The sequence below is a fragment of the Macaca nemestrina genome, chromosome 9, assembly GCF_043159975.1.
Source record: "Macaca nemestrina isolate mMacNem1 chromosome 9, mMacNem.hap1, whole genome shotgun sequence".
Taxonomy (NCBI): domain Eukaryota; kingdom Metazoa; phylum Chordata; class Mammalia; order Primates; family Cercopithecidae; genus Macaca; species Macaca nemestrina.
This window is the reverse complement of record NC_092133.1, coordinates 31092748-31110517: the sequence shown is the minus strand read 5'-3', so window position 1 is coordinate 31110517 and position 17770 is coordinate 31092748. Positions and strand designations below refer to the sequence as shown.

Sequence of the window (17770 nt, the reverse complement as noted above, 5' to 3'; positions counted from 1 at the left end):
TTTTGTCAGTGATCTGAAGTCAGGAAGGAATGCCAATATGAAGAATGCCAGAGTCAGGTTTCAGAAATACCCGAACTGCCGGAACACTAGCCAGATAGTGCAGAGTTCTTCTGCTCCTAGCTCCATGTAATCAGCCAGACATACTAGTTGGGGGACATACTAGACAGGGGACGTACTAGATGGGGGAGAACGGGTCCCAGGGCAGCCCATGGGATAAAGCCCGAGGAAGATTTCATTGACAGGAGTGCAGTGTGAGCTGGTAGTATGAGGAGGTTACAAATAATAGATAATTCGATGACAGTTTTAATAGAAATAAAATGTCCCAAACAAGAGAGATCATAGTCCCTCTGTGATCTGCACTGGTGAGGTCACATACTATGTTTACTGCCACACACGACACTTCACTTCTGGATGGGACACTCAAACTGACAGGTTAGAATGAGCCCAGGGGAGGTGACTTGAATGGATGGAGAATTTCAGAATCTTATCAAGAATCTAGTTAAAAGTTAGAGCCACAGATAGTAGAAAAAGAAACTTGGTGGGAAGTGAGAGCAGCCTCAGGGGTTGGAAAGGCTGTTATGGGAAGATGGATTCAGCTCACTCTGGGCAACTTGAAGAACAGTGGTTTGAGAATTGCAGGAAGGCAGTTTGTGCTCTGTAGAAGGAAGAGAGCCTTGGCATCACCTCCCTCCGTAGAGCAAAGGCCTCAGTGTTTTTTTGGACTATAGTTGGGCCTTTCCAGAGCACCAGTGGTTGACCAAAGCCTGCAGGGTCCTCTCAAGGAGTCAGGAGCACTTTCAAGCCCCATCTCAGAAGTACTCTCTCCCAAGCTCTGGGCAAGAACCTTTGTTTAGCAGGGAACTGGCCTGGCCAGAGGCAGTTGGATTCTGGGCCCAGGATAAAGGCAAACAAGTTTTCGTTAAGCCATTGACATTTTTACAGGAGGAGCAGATAGACTTTTAGAGGCAGCCAGCTAACGTCAACACATTAATACACTTGTCAGATGTATTATGAGCACCTACTACATCCCAGGCACTATTAGATGCCTCATCTGAGTCATCCCATTTGGTCATAATGACCTATTGTTATTTATTCTTGTTAAGAGGATACCAAAGCTCAGAGAGAAGTTAAACCCAATGTCACATAAAACTGGAACCCAGAACTTAAGCTGTTAGCCACTCTGCCTCCTGGAGCACAGCCTTGGCCCTGTGCCTCTGGCAGTCACCAGCGGGTATGAGCTGTGCCTCCCTGTGAGCCCCTCTCCCTTCCAGCCCCCAAAGCCATGCCTTCCCCTCCACTGGGAACTCAGGGAGAAAACAGCCCAGCTGAAAAACTAGGCCATGCTGCCGAGCACACTACTCATTTTTTTATGACTAAGATGAAGCTGACAACCATGCAAAACATTGCAAACCTGTGTCGGCTGCAGATTTAATACCTAACCCAGCCCACACAAATAATTCATGCTTCTGCATCAATGTCCAGAAGAAACAAATCAGCAAAAAGCTGGGTTCTTGTGTGTGTGTGTATGTGTGTGCGCGTGCACGTGTGTGTGTCTGTGTATGTGTTGTGTGTAGCAGCCGCGTTTCCATCAAAGCAGCATGCCGGAAATACCCAAGCTCCAGGACTGCAGATCTAGCATTTTGCAATTTTTTTTTCTCTTAAAAGATTAAAGTATGGTTTCAAATGATGGAAGGTTGGTGGGAGGTGTAAATGTGGGCACTTGTCACATTAATTCTTCAGATGATTAAGTTCTTTTCCATTTCTTTAAAGCTGTTTGCAGTTGGGTTTGATGTCCTGGTTCTGGGTGAGTGTGTTGTGGCAGTTACCAAGGTGACTTTAGCTGACTTTCAACAATTTATTTTTCCCTCCAGCTTGAGACGTCTGTAGCCCTGTATGCTGTTGATTGTTTTCTGCAAGCCCCCACCCCACCTCCCATTGCTATTCATCAGCATTTTTGCCTGCACCATAGAGGCTGGGATCCTCTAGCAGGCCCCGCCTGGACAAGCTAGGCCTCAGCCCCTTTCAGGAGGACGGTAGTGTGTTTGGAGACAGGAACCGGTGGTAAGAGATGGCACAGGGGAGTGATTGTGAGAGTCACCCCCTGGTTCTTTTGCTTAAACTCACTCTGAGCCCTTTGGCTTGTCACCTCACCTCTGTGAGCCTCAGTTACCTCCACTGTGAAAGAAGGCTTGACAGCACAGCCTACCTTGTGCTCGCTGGGAGGAATCAGCGAGTGAACCTATGGCCTTAGCAGAGGGTTGGCACAGAGTAAGGGCACAGGAAACATGGCTCAGGAAACACTGCTTCCTGAGTTCTGCTCTTGTTTGGGCCCTGAGGGCACCCTGTGTCTCCACTGAGTCCTCACCTGTTGCTGCTGCCTCCCTCTGAAGGAAGGGAGGTGCAGTGCCCTGGTGGAAGGGAAAGAGAGTTGGTCGGAAGTCTGAGGCTTCGATCAGAAGTCTGACGCACGGTGAGCGGGGACGCGTCACCCGCGCTCTTTTGTAAAGGAAAGAGGTAGATTAAACAACCTCAGAGTTTCCTTCCAGTCCTGAATACTGTGACCCTCTTGGCCATAGCATTTGTCTCCTTCACAGATCTTGTGCAAGGGTGAAGCCAGGGGAAAAGGCAGTTTTAGAGCTGGCTTTAGGAAGGCAGAGGAAGGGACCGCTTTGTGAAGGAACAGTCAGATCCGGGGGTGAGTCCTCACAAAGACAAGGCCAGCAGGCAGGCACGGCCCGTGACCTCAGGGGCATGTCTAACCCACTGCCGCCGCAGGGCCGTCCTCTGTCTTTTGCCTGTGGACCCTATACCTTCCCCTGGGGAGGTGCCCCGCCTGTCAGGGTGCCACCCTGGCTGCAGGCCCCAGCACCTAGCCCCGCAGCGTGTAAGGAGGTTGGGCCTGCCTCTCAGTGGCTGTCCAGCTGTCATCCTGGGTGGCTTCTGCCTGCCACTTGAATGATAAATAACTGGAGCTTCTCACCCAGTTTTTGATGGACACTTGGGGAATTGTTCTGAGATTCACAGCCCAAACCAGGATCCGGCCTTTTGAATAGAATCAGTGGGTAACTCTTATTTCTGGCTGAGGCAGATTTGAGAGGTTGTCAGTGGGGGCAGCTGAATTTGAAAGAGCAAATCTTAGAATGCAAAGGGACCCTGTGACCCAGCCGTGGGCCTCACTGTTGGTGGGAAGCAAGCAGGAGGGAGTGTGAGGCAGCAGTGACAGCTCACCATGCCAAGGCCACAGTCAGGAGGAATCTGGTACAGGCTCCTGGGGCCTTAAAGCCCAGCAGGGCGGGAGCCCGGTTCTGCTTTCCAGCCAATCCCACTGGTCCGACTCCTAAGAGCCCAGCTTGTACTCAGCAGCACAGATTGTATCACCCTCTGGTTAGATGAAGGGTGTGAATGTCCCTGCAGCTCCTGGCTGTTGGCGGAATGTACATCCTCAGAGCCTTCAGGGTCAGCTGGACAGAAACTCTTGGAGCTGCGCATCTCATGGTGCTCAGAGTTAGGGCTCGGAGGCTCCAGGGCAGGAGAGGAAGGGCTCCCAGAAGCTCCTGCTGATCACAGGAAAAGACAAGGCACTGTGCCATATACTTTAATACAGAATGTAGGGGTCGGGCACAGTGGCTCACGCCTGTAATCCCAGCACTTTGGGAGGCCGAGGCGGGCGGATCACCTGAGGTCAGGAGTTCAAAACCAGCCTTGCCAGCGTGGTGAAACCCTGTCTCTACTAAAAATACAAAAAAATTAGCCGGACATGATGGCAGGTCCCTATAATCCCAGCTACTTGGAAGACTGTGGCAGGAGAATCGCTTGAACCTGGGAGGCAGAGGTTACTGTGAGCCAAGATCGTGCCACTGCACTCCAGCCTGGGTGACACAGTGAGACTCCATCTCAAAAAAAAAAAAAAAAAAAAAAGGCTGGGTGCTGTGCCTCACACCTATAATCCCAGCACTTTGGGAGGCCAAGACGGGTGGATCACCGGAGGTCAGGAGTTCGAGACCAGCCTGGCCAACATGGTGAAACCCCATCTCCACTAAAAAGACAAAAATTAGCCGGGCATGGTGGCGGATGCCTATGATCCCAGCTAAGGCCGGGGAATTGCTTGAACCCAGGAGGCAGAGGTTGCAATGAGCCGAGATTGCGCCGCTGCGCTGCAGCCTGGGTAACAGAGCAAGACACCATCTCAAAAAAAAATAGAATGTTGGCCAAAGATGCAGGCTTTATAGAACCAGACCTACCTGAGACCGGATCTCAACTCTGCCCACTCCCTGGCTGTGCAACCTGTGCAAACTACTTAGCCTCCCTGATCCCCAGTCCCTCCTCTTTAAAAAAAAGAGAGAATGGTGGCAGCCATTTCTTGGGGGCATTGTGAGGAGCAGCCAGTCAGTGAGAAGTGCTTGATGCAGTGGCTGGTGCTCGCCAGGCATATACAGAATGGTGGCTGTCAGCATCATTATCATCAGTCACCATTATTGTCTTTATTACTCAGGAGCCCAGCTGGAGACTCCCATCTTGCTCCTCCCTGAGCTTTTCACCTTGTGCTGAACTTTTTCCTGTGCTTGCTTCACAGGAGCCGCAAAGACAGCCTGGAAAGTGACAGCTCCACAGCCATCATTCCCCATGAGTTGATTCGCACGCGGCAGCTCGAGAGCGTACATCTGAAATTCAACCAGGAGTCCGGAGCCCTCATTCCTCTCTGCCTAAGGTGAGCGAAGACAGCCCTGCCACACAGTTTACCCCACAGCACCCAGGTCAGCCTCCAGGGGGCACTTCAGAGCCTCCCCAGCCCCCTCCACCAGCAGGCGTCCTCCAGGGCCTCCAAGGAGCCACCAGGCCTGTCTCCCTGGTAAGGGTGAGGCACCTGTCAGCGGCCTACAAACCTAAGCAGGCTGGGGCTCAGGGAGGGAGGAGAGCTACTCCACTTGGGGTCTGTTTAGGAGCCTGGGGACTCTGAACCAGCCAGTCGTCCCCATGTCACTGGGCCATGGGGTGTTCTCTTTGCCCAACCCTCTGGCTGGCCTAGGTGGTGAGAAGTCTGCCATCCTTCCTAGAGAAGGGCTCTCTTGTCTGCATCTCGTATCGAGCCCAGAGCAGCGCAGTCCCCAATGGGCCCAGCATTGTGGCCAGAGAGCCCCATTGGTCTCTGATTGCTTGCTTGACAGACCTTCCTCATTCGCAAGTTCTGGAGTCAGAATCCACAGGGAATAGGTGCTAAAGAACTCTCCTTTATCCAGAGAAGTGTTCCTCAGCCCTGTTCCCCTTAGGAAGACTCTGTGACCCAGGGAGTCTCAGGTGCCCCCAGCCACCCACAAGCCCAGGGCAGGGATGGCAGGGTCCCCAGTAGCACTGGTTTGTCAGGGCGGGGTTGGGTGGGTTGGGCTCTATTTTCTCCTGCTTGCTGCTTTTCTCATGCAAAACACTCAGTTCTAAAACCTAGTGGCCAGCCCAGCAAACTCCTTGAGGGACCAGGAAGCCCAGCTGTGTCCCTTCTGCTTCTGTCCACAGTGCCAAAAGCCCAGCCCAATGGCCAGAACTCAGCTCTATGCTCAGGGCTGCTGCACGGCTGCATCTGCTACAGCTGGCTACCCCGCAGCCCTGGGGCTCCACCCACACTTGGAGCAGCAGAGGCACCAAGAGTAACTCTAAACTCACAGAACAGTGACAGGGAGGAAGATCTGGCACAGTTGGGACCCTCCCCACTGTCCCCAGCACCTGGGAGTGAGTTTGAAGGGTAACCAGCCTTGGCCAGTCACCCTGGGCAGCGGACAGAGAGCAAGTGGCCAGAATGAACAGGACCTGGCGGGGTCTACCGCCATCCCACCACTACATCCTCCCTAGCCACTTCTCTGGCCAAGACCCAGGGCCTTTCAACTGGTGAAGGGTTAATTGCAGGCAGCCTGAGAAGGCACAGGGCAGGTTCCACTTCCTTTGCTGATGGGCGGCTCTGCCCATTAGCTGCCCCTGCCTGCCACTCCCCCAGGTGTATTTCCAGACTAGGGATTAACAGTAACTTTTGTGGCTCCCTGAGTGACCCCACTTGGCTTCAACTTGCTTGCTTGCTTTTTTTTAAAGATGTGCTGTGGCCTTTGGGCCAGCCACTTAAATGTTACGGGAAAGCCCAGGAGCAGGTGGAAGATTCTGCCCTGGACACTGAAGTGTCCCACTGTGGAGGCACTATCCCATCGTCCCAGGGAAACTTGTCTAGACACTACCTCACCTCCGTCCCCCAAGGAGGGATGTGACCCCCTCTTACCTCTGGGCGTGACCTCAGCAATTGCTACCTTCCCTCTCTGGCCTCAGTTTTCCTAAGGGAGACAAGCTTGAATCTCTGCAGGATCTCTGCAGGGCTTTTGAACTCAGTGTTTTCTGCTAGCTTTGAGCACTTTGGAAGGATAACCTTAGATAATTTGTGAGAGGGGCTTCTCTTTGAAGGTGCTGAAATGAGCGTATTTAGATACAGTCCCCTGTTGGTGGACAGGTAGGGAGCCAGGAGAGCATGTACCTGGCCCGCAGACCATAGTCCCCACTGTCCCAGAGCTTTGGCCAGGCCTGCTGTGCTTGGAACTGTTTCTAGGCCCAGCTCCTCACTGTCTCCATGTTCCCATTCCCAGGGGCAGGCTCCTGCATGGACGGCACTTTACATATAAAAGTATCACAGGTGACATGGCCATCACATTTGTCTCCACGGGAGTGGAAGGCGCCTTTGCCACCGAGGAACATCCTTACGCGGCTCATGGACCCTGGTTACAAGTGAGAAGGCCCTTTTTCTTCTCCCCCCCTACCTTTCGTAGACTCTTCCTTGCCCACCCCTCCTCTTCTCCCTTGGCAGCTCTTGGTGGCACCCCTTCCTGGGAGGCTGGTCATGAGCGCCTCTTGGATTCAGGGCCTGGGGCCTGTGTGTAGATGTGGAGTGTAGATGCTGCTACCCACTCCAGCAGCTCTAGGAGCACTTCCTGACCTTCTCCTCCGTCACCTGAGACACAAGTGTTAACTTTCCAGGCTCTGGCTCTTGGTAATTCTGTTTCCCATGGAAATCCAGGTTGGAGGGATGTAAGACTTTCTGTACCCTGGGTAAACCAAGGTATAAGAACTCGAGGATGAAGCAAGATGGGAGGATGTGTGGAGGCCACTCTCCAATGGCTACATGGAAATCCCACCAGAATTCAGACAGTGGCATGTGTGCCTGGACCAGGGACTGGGCAGGCCTCAGTGGGAAGAGCCTCCCTTTCCCAGCCCACCCCTGATCTGACGGCCCTCCCATTCCTCCTGAGTTTGTGCGACCAGAGATCAGCTGGCTGGTCCAGAGCACTTTGTCCTTCCTTTGCTCTTCTAGCTGGAGCGAGCTTCAGAGCTGATGCCAAGCAGGGGTACTGGGGCCTCAGAGCCATAGGCCTCCTTCCAGCCCCCACCCTGTCCCGGGTCTCTAATGGGTGCTCAGCCTGCTCCACCACACTCCCAATTATCTTGGAGGGACAGCATCCTTTTTTGGCATTTGTTTGTTTGTTGGGGGTGGGGAGAGGATTGAACGCTTTACCTCACCTCACTCACGAGTATCGAGAAAGGGAACCTGACCCTAAACCTAAAGGTGGCCATACCTGGTTTGTGATGTATTGGAGAGGCATGTGGCATTACAGTAGAAGGGAAGAGAATGATGCTGGGTTTGTGGGTTTCACCCAGTCTGGGGAGTCTGTGAAGCATATGTACTCAATACAGACACATTTTTTGTCCCTGCATGTCTACAGAATTTCTCCTTCTTCAGGCCAGCCCCCTCTTCTCCCCCCACCACCAAAATACTAACCCTTAATTAAAACAAACAGCAAACAAAGGACACCAACCACACTCCCCAGACTAAGCCGAGATAGAAATGGAAGCTAGTGCTTTAGGGATATTGTGTTCCATAAATTATCTTGCCTTTTTCCACTGTTGTTATTATATCGTTTCATAACAAAATTACTTTGAACCATAAAGTTATAAATACATTTTAAAAGTCCCACTTGGTAACATTAGATTTCTGTCCATGTGGTGTTGGTAGTTACTGTAACAAAAGCTGTGAAGTGTAATATTTGAAATTAGCCCAGCACAAGTGGAAAGGGCCTCCCCTAATTCCCTACCCCCAGCCATGTCCTGGGCTGCTGCCTCTGCCCCTGTGGAGAACAGGGAGGGAGCAGGCCTGTCTCCTGGGCCGAGCTGCTGAGGAGGCTGGAGGTAAGGACAAGCCCCTGAGAGTTCACAGGTCATCATTCCCAAGTGTCCTCAGGTAGCGTGTGTCTGTGTGTGTGTGTGTGTGTGTGTGTGTAAGGTTCAAGCACGTTTTCCTGGGACAGTCGGGACTGGGGCCTCCCCGAACTGCAGAATACATTCTACCCAGTTATGTTTCACATCCTCAGCTCTGAACCTATCCTCGGAGCTCTGCCCTCCCCTCCTGGAATGTCTTTCTGCCCTCCAATTTTCAGCAGCTCAGGAACCTTGGCCCCAACAGGACTGGGCAGATGTCCTATTGCCCCTCAGTCCTCTGAATGCCCTTTGGACCCAACCCCAATTGCCCAAGCCCCTGACCCCCTAGCTTCTGGGGTTCCCACTCCCAGTGCCACAACCCCCTCACCTCCCTGGCAGCCCCTCAGCGAGCCTGAGGCCCAGCACCCGCTGGCTCCCCAGCACATGGTCCCCTCCCATGGGCTGTTGCCCAGGGAACCGGGGCGCGGTGGGAACGAGCTGCTGGCCTCGGCATGTTTCAATAAAGTTGCTGTGCTGGGAGCTGCTCAATCAAAGGCCTGTGTTATGGGCTCATTAGTGTGGTCCACCACGGGGCCGGCTCACAGGAGAGCTCCTGGGAAGGCTGGCGGAGGCCCCACACCCCAAGCACCCACCCTTCATCACCGAGGGGTTTCTCAGGCCCTTTCCAAGGAGCCCTGGGAAACCCTCTGACCCTGCCCCCAGCTGGATTCTCAGCGGTGGAGCCAACACCCACACCAGCCCTCCTCCCCCTGCCAGGCAGTCAGCACTTTCTGCCTCTGACTGCCAGCCAGCCGCCCCTGTTAGGGTCTTGCCACTGTGGTCACAGGCAGCTCCCTTGCTTGTGGGAACCTGGACTTGTAATTACTTGTGGGCCTCTAGGTCTCCCTCTGGGGCTGGCTGTCTCTGTGGGAGTCTGCAGGACCTCCTAGAGGCCTGGGGTTAGACTTGCAGTCGCCAGTGAGGGCCACTGCCCTCGGCCAAGGAGGGCCATAGGCTCCTCAGGAGGGGACCCCAGCACAGAGAGGCCCACCTTTGCTCCCTGCAAGCGTCTCTTGCTCACGTCCCCAGGGTTCCAAGGTGTATTCTGGGCCTTGTGTGCCCAGGCCTGTCGGAGGCAGAGGAGTAGGAAGGAGCGAAACCCAATAGACCTAGGACATGAAGAGACCCAGTCTTCTGTTCTCTTAACTGCTGCTGGAACTCTCCCATTGGTCCCAGCTGCAACGGAGGGGCTAGGATGACTGTGTTACAGCAGCCTTGGAAGCCCTCACTCCCAGCCCTGGCACCTTGTTCTGGCCACCAGCCCAGGCCTGTTATCTCTTGGGAGGAAGCATGGCAGAGACACCCTGCAGGGGGAAGAGTAACAAAGAGAGGCTGAGAGGAAAAGGTAGAAGGTTTGGGAACCCGAGCCCCTTTTCGGAGCCTGTGGAATGGCCCCAGAGAGGCCTCCACACCCACCTGCTCCCTCACCTTCCCCCATCTGTCCAGACCCAGGAGAGTCAGGGCCCCAGCATGTGGCAAAGCAGGGCTGTCTGCAGACCAGGTGGAGCACAGTGGACACTCCCTGCTTTATGGAGGATCTGGGGGTGCAGGAAGCCAGCACCAGTTCCACAGGCTTTCACTTTCCAGGGAACAGCACCTTGACTCCGTCTGCCCTGCCATTTGCTGTTTTCATCCTTGCTGAGACTGTAAAGCTTATCAGCCAACTCCAGGGCTGTAAGGGAGGCTTTTCAGACCCTGGGAGGGGGCCTGCCAAAGTCTGCTCCTGCACCTCCTTCCCCCCAGCATTCCTCACCCTGGTGGCTTTAACAAGCCTCTTTCCCTTGAGCCTGTCAACACTGGACTGTTAGTCTTCTGAGCGGGAGCCCGGCCCAGAGCTGAGTCGTTCATCCGTCCCCAGCCAGGGTTGATCTGAAGGGGGATAAGTCTCAGCCCCAGCGGTCACATAGAGGTCACATCACCAAATATGAGAATATTGTAGGCCCCACAATGCTTTCTCAGCTGTGTGGTGTCTGACAGCTCACCCAGGTGGCGCCTCCAGTCCCAGGCATTCTCTGCCAGCCCTGATGGAAGCCCCAGGCGTGGGAGAAGACGCCCAGCAGCTGTTCCAAGTGGGCTCTGCTGCTCCAGGCCAGGCTTGGGAAGGTGCTGCCGAGCTCTCCTCTAGACAAGCCCTGCCTTCTGCCACCCATTTGGATGTTGTGTAGAAGATGACTTGGGAATCCCCAGCCCATGCCCTGGGCACCTCCTCTTTGGTGCCTCTGCTGTTCCTCCTTCCATGGGTGAACCCAGCCATACTTATTCTCCCTGGAGACCTTTGCTTGGACTGCCCCAGAGACCTTGTTGTCCAGGGGAACACCCATTAAGATTTAGAGCCCAGCAATGCTCGTGGGGAGGTACCCTTCCTTGTAGGAAAGGACTGTGATGCCCCACTGTGTCCCTGGCATCCCACAGCCAAAGCAGGAGTCTGAGCCTGCTTCTGCCACCAGAGCCAACTTTTCACTGCCCACTAAGAACGGGAAATGAGCGAGACCTGTGCCCACACTGCAGCCCGCTACCTGCTGCACCACACGCCTCTGCCTCTGACCTGGGAGGAGGGTGTTCTCCAGGCTGTTTTCTGGCTTTTGTCTGGCCTGTGGAGTAGCGGTGGGAGGGAAGGGACGCAGACAGGACTGCTTTCCCGTCCCTGCCTCCTCCACTGCCATCGTGGGTGCCAGAGCAGCTCCTTGGCAGGCTCTTCCACTGTAAACAACACATTTCCTTCCCTGAGAGGAGGAAAGGGAGGGAAAAGAAAGCCAAACTTGTCGGGAAGCAAGAACAACGTGTCAACATGAAGAACAAACAAGGCCCTGGACAAAGTGTGGATTGTCATACCAAGGGGAAGGAGTGGGCATTGTCAGCCACTCTTTGCAGACTCAGAAATATCATTGACCACAGACATCTGAATCGGCGTCAGATCTGCAGCAGCTGGGCCCCTGCCTGCAGCGTAGCCTGGCTTGCCCAGGGCAGGCACTGACACAAGATCACTTTTCGGGTTCCTTTCTGGAACTTGCTGGGACTTGGGGAATTGGGAGGTTGTTGACAATCCTCCTTCATCATCACCCAGCCAAGCTGGTTAAGGCAGCTGGTGTGAGCCCACTGGAGTAGCTGCTGGCCTAGATTCCAAGCCCCCCTGCCTGGCCAAAGGTGGGAACTGGGGGTAACCGGATCCATTGCTCCCCTCGCAGCTCAGCCAGTTTGACGGTAGTGGAGCTATAGCCACCAACTCACCCATACTGGTTAAGCCTGTGCCCAAACCCTCTTTCCCAGCAGCCCCCCACCATGATCTCCTGGGGCACCACTTAAAAATACAAGTGCCGGTCGGGCGCCATGTCTCACACCTGTAATCCCAGTACTTTGGGAGGCCAAGACGGGTGGATCACGAGGTCAGGAGAATGAGACCATCCTGGCTAACACGGTGAAACCCCGTCCCTACTAAAAATACAAAAAAAATTAGCCAAGCGTGGTGGTGGGCGCCTGTAGTCCCAGCTACTCAGGAGGCTGAGGCAGGAGAATGGTGTGAACCTGGGAGGCGGAGCTTGCAGTGAGCCAAGATCATGCTACTACACTCTAGCCTGGGTGACAGAGTGAGACTCCATCTCAAAAAAATAAAATAAAATACAAGTGCCCGCCGGGCACGGTGGCTCACGCCTGTAATCCCAACACTTTGGGAGGCCGAGGCAGGCGGATCACGAGGTCAGGAGATCGAGACCATCCTGGCTAACACAAGAAACCCTGTCTCTACTAAAAATGCAAAAAATTAGCCAGGTGTGGTGGCGGGCGCCTGTAGTCCCAGCTTGTTTGTCTGCTGTTTAACAGCAGACAAAACTCCGGTCCCTGGCTGGGCCCAGTGGTTCATGCCTGTAATCCCAACACTTTGGGAGGCTGAGGCAGGAGAATGGCGTGAATCCAGGAGGCGGAGCTTGCAGTGAGCTGAGATCACACTACTGCACTGCAGCCTGGGTGACAGAGCGAGACTCCGTCTCAGAAAAAAAAAAAAAAATTTAGCTGGGTGTGGTGGCACATGCCTGTAATCCCAGCTACTCAAGAGACCGAGGCAAGAGAATTGCTTGAACCTGGGAGGCAGAGGTTGCGGTGAGCTGAGATCACGCCATTGCACTCCAACCTGGGAAACGAGCAAAACTCCGTCTCAAAAAAATAAATAAATAAATATGCAAGGGCCTTGACCTTGACCCAGAGTATTCTGATTCAGGAGGTGTGAATGGGGCCTAGCATCCCCTTATTTTCAGAAGCTTCCCAGGGGAGTGTGCTGCTCAGATTGATCGAGGGCCTTCCTCTCTTACTAGAGGGTCTCCTCCCTCTGAGGGCTGTTTGTGTACAAACATAAGTGTTTTCTGCCTGGCTCTTGGTAAACGCAAATATCAGTGAGTGCTGTTATCAATATTATTTCTACTGCTACTTTCTGGGCTAGTGAACTGGCAAGATGTATGTATTCACTAGGCTGGCCTGGGAATTTGCCCCACTGCCCTCACTTGGGAACCATCTCTGGGCATGGTTTACCCTCCTTTTTAGTTGGCCAGTCTGATTTTTTAGCAGTATCTGTGACTCTCACGTTTCTAGCCCTCTTAAGTTGAGCAGGTGGCCAGGAAATGTGTGGCTGGTGGAGGTTGGGACTGCTGATTTTCCAGGTCATTGGTAAAAACCAAAGCTTCCTCCATTTCCATCATCAGAAGACAGAGAAGTCATCCCCATCTATATAGGCTTCTATAGTTGGGGTGTCTTCCCAGACAGGAAAAGAGCATCCTCTACCACCATGAGGTCAGATAGCTGTTCCTCTAAAGTCCAGAGCCTTGAGCCAGGTGCGGTGGCTCATGCCTGTAATCCCAGCACTTTGGGAAGCCAAGGTGGATGGATCATTTGTGGTCAGGAGTTCAAGACCGGCCTGGCCAACATGGCAAAACTCCTTCTCTACTGAAAATATAAAATTTAGCCGGACATGGTGATGGTCACCTGTAATCCCAGCTACTCGGGAGGCTGAAGCAGGAGAATCGCTTGAACCCGGGAGGCGGAGGTTGCAGTGAGCCAAGATGGTGCCACTGCCCTCCAGCCTGGGTGACAGAGCAAGAGATTTCGTCTAAAAAGTAAAAGTCCAGAGACTTGACTCCTCTGGGTACCTACCCTTGGGCAAAGTGGGGATGATAGTCACCTCCCTAGCAGAACTGCCACAAGGATTCAATGAAATGACACTGATCAAGCTCTTAGCACAGCGCCTGGCACCTGGTGGAGGTACTGCTTCTGCTATTGGCCATTTTTACTGTCATTTTTATCATCACCATTCCCATTATTATTTGTGACAGAGCCAAGCATCTCTGTAGGGACCCAGTGAGCCTCAGGAGTGCCAAGCCCCAGAACTGCACAGGCTTTTCCCACAGTTGCATCACAAGGGCGAGTCTGTTACTTGGGAGAGCTCCCAGGAGCTGCTCCGTCTTAGCTGTCTATCTCCAGTGTCCTGTTGATACGATCTGTTAACATTCTCAGCTCCAGGTCTGAAATATACAAAGAACAGGGCCTGTTTGTTCAATCCAACCTTCTAAGGTTTAACTCCCAAAGGAAATTAAATTAGGTGCCTGGAGCTATGACAGTCTGTCGTGTTTCTTTGCAGAGAATGTCACCCTTAATATCATGCAGATCTCATGTATAATTTTTCCCCTTTAATTATTTTAAAATAACGTGAAGTTTCCAGCAGGAACCAGCAAATCACCAAAAGCAAAAATGGAGGAGCAACTAGGGTTTGTCCTCATTTTTGATCTGGCCATCCCCTCCCTGAACCGAGTCCAAAATAAGTCCATACACAGATGGTGCCGCGCATGGTGGTTGCTCTACTAAAAGCCACCATAACTCACCCTCTCCCTAGCACCAGTTCCAGACCTTTGTCAGAGGAACCAGCTTAGAAGTGAACTGAATGTTGGTGGCATTACATTTCCTTGAAGAATAACTCTGGCATCTCACTGGGTGACCACAGCCCCTGTGAACCGTTGCCCCTCTTCCTGTCCTCCCTCCACCCCATCTCACCCCCAGCACTTGTTATAGTCCCATATCTATTTGCTGATCTGACAGAAGGTCCCTCCCTCCAAGTTATTTGTGAGTTAGAAATTAGCCCAGCCCAGACTGGAGCCATTGTAATATAATTGGGTTTTAGGTATGCTTGTGTTTGTGCTAGCATTTGCAGAGATGGCAACGAGCCCCGGAAATGCCAAAAATATGAATGTAACTTTTGTACTACTTGAGCAGACTGGTGATAACTGGTGGGGAAACTGAACTTTTGGGGAGGACACCCCTGGGATAAGAGAGTAGGAGGAGCAGGGGCTTAGGCTGTGAGAGGGAGTATGTGTATGACTGGAGTCTGGGCAGAGTCGGCCAGTCCCACTTTGGGGAATTAGGAAGAACTATAGGGGTGCACCTCCCCAAACTTTGCCAACTTTGCCTCTCCTGCTGTGTCTTGTCTCTGTCCTCGGTTGGGGCCCTAGCTCCTAGAACAGAGTTTGGTGAGGAGATGTGGACCAGTGGTCAGAGCTATTTTGTTCCTGCTATGGGCTTGGAGCCTGGGAAGGCTGGGTCTTTTGTCTCCCTGCCAACCAAGAGAGAGTTCTTGTCCCCGTGGGAAATGGACTGCCTTCATGCCTGTGTCCCTGGAAGGATGAATAGATGAGTCAGTGTCCTGGGGGTGAGAGTTCAGCATTCGGGAGCAGTACTCCAGGCACTAACTTGAGAGTCCAGACATGACCAGTATATGGTCTTAACCACTGACAAGCCGTGTGACACTGAGCAAATTACATAACCTGCCTTTGCCTCAGTTTCCTCACTTCCTCAGGAGACAGGGAGTGAGCAGTTAGCATGCCCGGTATGATGGCGGCTTTTCTGCTCACTTGGGGGTAGTGTTCTTATTTCTCACTGCCTCCTCCACCCCCATCCACTTCTTGCTTTGGAGACCTCTATCCTGCGAGCTCCTGAGCCGTCCTGTGTGCTCACCTTCCTTGTTACCTCACAGTGTGGAAACTTTTGTTCTTGGCAACTGACAATTCCCAGGGGAAACCTGGTGGGTATTTTTTCAAGTTCTCAATTCTCCTCCTCACAGGGAGGGTTTCCCCTCAGAGGAGCCCCTCACCTGGATCTTCACCCCGTTATCTTTCTTCCTTTGTGCCCTACCTGGGTGCCCAAGGTGTACAGGAGGAGACAGAGTTGTGGCCTGGGGGTACAGAAGGCTCTGCAGTGGAGGGAGGCTGGGAGGCCCTGGGGACCAGGACAGGGAGGGGGAGGGGTGAAGGAAGGGGTCAGAGTTGGAAGAGGAAAGGCATCCTCACCCAGGGCGTGGTAGGGTGCAGACCTGGGATCAACTTGGCCTGGCTCTGCATAGCAGCCTGACCAGAGTGGGGGGTGGGGGAAAATGGCCCAGCAGATTGAGGAAGGCCTGGTTTTAAAGGCCCTGAGAGCCCTTGGACGTTGGTATTGGCTGTGAAAACTTCTTCAGCGATGAAGGTGGTGGTTGTGCCAGCCAAATAGTGGGGCCAGACTCAGCATCAAAGCGAGAGGCAATGAGGTGTCAGACTAGAACAGCAACGTGGAACACTGGGAGGTGACCTAGAGAAGAGGAATCTCAAAGAAGGCTGGAGGAACTTAGTGGCTGATCGAGCCCACCAGGGCAGGGGCTTGGGAGCTTCCAGTCTGGGAGGATCTAGCTACTGTGAATGGGAATGGAAGTTGGGAGTCCCTTTGTCATCTGTAAAATGAGAGATGTTGGTCCACAATCTCCAGATTCTCCAACTCAGACAATCTTGGATGTACCTTCCAGGGCACTTCCAGATTCCACACAGGGCTTGTATTCCAAATCCAAACAGATTCCTTTTGTCCTGCCATGGTGAGGGGGCAGAGGGGGATATGAGAGCCTGACTGGGCAGCAGCTTTAATTTAATTTTTTTTCCTTTTGCTTTTTCTTTTTTGTTCCTTTTTTTTCCCTGAGATTCCTTTTTACCAGCCTCACCAGTCTTCATTTCCCTTCTGGGAGCAGCATTCCCAGCCCTCCCAATGTCCTCCCTCCTCTCCCCATTGTCCCCCCCTTTCCTTCTATGCCCCAGTCTGATATTGCAGGGAGGTGAGGGTGGGGGGGGAAATGACAGTTGGGGACAGGCCTCAAACACTTCCCTCTGTCCCTTGAACAGATCACAGTGAGCTCGTCTCTCCTCCATGGTCAGAAGAGAGGTATAAAGCTTGGTGGTTGGCAAAAAGATCATACATTTAAAAAAATAATAATAAAAGCCTGCCTTGTGCCTTCACAGATTCTGTTGACCGAAGAGTTTGTAGAGAAAATGTTGGAGGATTTAGAAGATTTGACTTCTCCAGAGGAAGTAAGCTTGTTTGACCTTCCCTGACAATGAGTCCCATCTCTGGGACCGTGTGTGTGTGCTTGCGTGTGCGCGTCTGTGCATGCATGTGTGCGTGTGTACGTGTGTGCGTGTGTGCTTGCATGTATCTGTGTGGCTGCATCTGTGGGCTCCTCCCCAAGGTGCAGGGATAGGCTGGAGAGGAGAATGTAGATTTCTTTTCTGTTTCTATGCACTCTCACCATCCCCTGCCCTACCCCCAGCCCTTGTAAGGACACCCAGCAAATCGTCTGAATTGCCAGCTCCTGAGAGCCTCATTGAAGAGGAAGCCAGGGCCTTCAGGCTAGTACGAGTTCTCCCCAGCCCCTGCTGTTCCCTGGCAGGTTCTGAACAGAACACCCATGTCTGTTGCCAGAGAACATTCCACTGGGGAGTTCTGGTGGGCAGCAAGGGACTCCTGCCCTCGCCTTGGGCCACCCAGGAGCCACTCTCTCTTCTTCCTTCTCCAGCCATGAGCTGTCCCCTCTTAGTCTCCCTCTTCCAGCCCTGGCACAGAGCCGGAGGAGCTGGCAGGCCAGCTGTGGCTATGGCTTCTCTAGCTACTCCTCTGGGGTAGAGGAATGGAGTCCATAATCCCCTTTGTTTTTTCTCCCTTGTTCCCAGCATCCTCATTTGCGGGGACTTACCTCATCCTGGAAAGTCCCTTCCCCTCCCCCTGCTCCTGCCCCCAGCACCCCAGCGGGATGGGAGCCTTCCTGGCCTCAGTGCCCCATGGGTTAGTGAACATTAGCAGGCTGGCTGGGCCTCCGGAGAGCTCTCCTGGGCCCTGCCCTGCCTGTGGCAGAGACAGACCCTTCCCTTGCCCGGTCTGCCGGGAAATGTGCTTGGGGGAGAACTCCTTTGCCTCCCAGGGGCCAGGCTTTCTACCCAGAGGGAGGCCAGGCAGGAGCTAGGTTCCAGCCAGGGTTGGAGCTTCCAGATTCCAGGGCTCCCCGGGCTGGACCAGCTAGGACACAGTCCTCTGGTGTTCAGGAAGCTGAGGGGAGTGCACAGGGCAGGACTGTCCAGTCCAGGTCTCCAGGTGGACAGGAACTCCCCAGAGCCAGGGTCACCCCAGTAGAGCAGTGTCTCCTCTGTCCTCTGGGATGCAGCTTGAG

General features: G+C 53.4%; 1 protein-coding gene across 5 annotated transcripts in view; it reads left to right on the top strand.

Annotated features, from left to right (window-relative positions):
• LOC105478344 (SUFU negative regulator of hedgehog signaling) overlaps window positions 1-17770 on the top strand; it is a 133386-nt gene that overhangs the window by 110605 nt on the left and 5011 nt on the right. For 4 of the 5 annotated variants that reach the window (XM_011735510.2, XM_011735511.2, XM_011735512.2 and 1 more), the window contains exons 9-11: window positions 4574-4708; window positions 6615-6753; window positions 16569-16637. In XM_011735510.2, coding sequence (XP_011733812.1) covers window positions 4574-4708; window positions 6615-6753; window positions 16569-16637 — 343 coding nt within the window. Of the gene's footprint in view, window positions 1-4573; window positions 4709-6614; window positions 6754-9677; window positions 9718-13094; window positions 13100-15247; window positions 15332-16568; window positions 16638-17770 lie in introns of all 5 variants that reach the window. The other variant, XM_024791839.2, reaches the window with a different exon arrangement.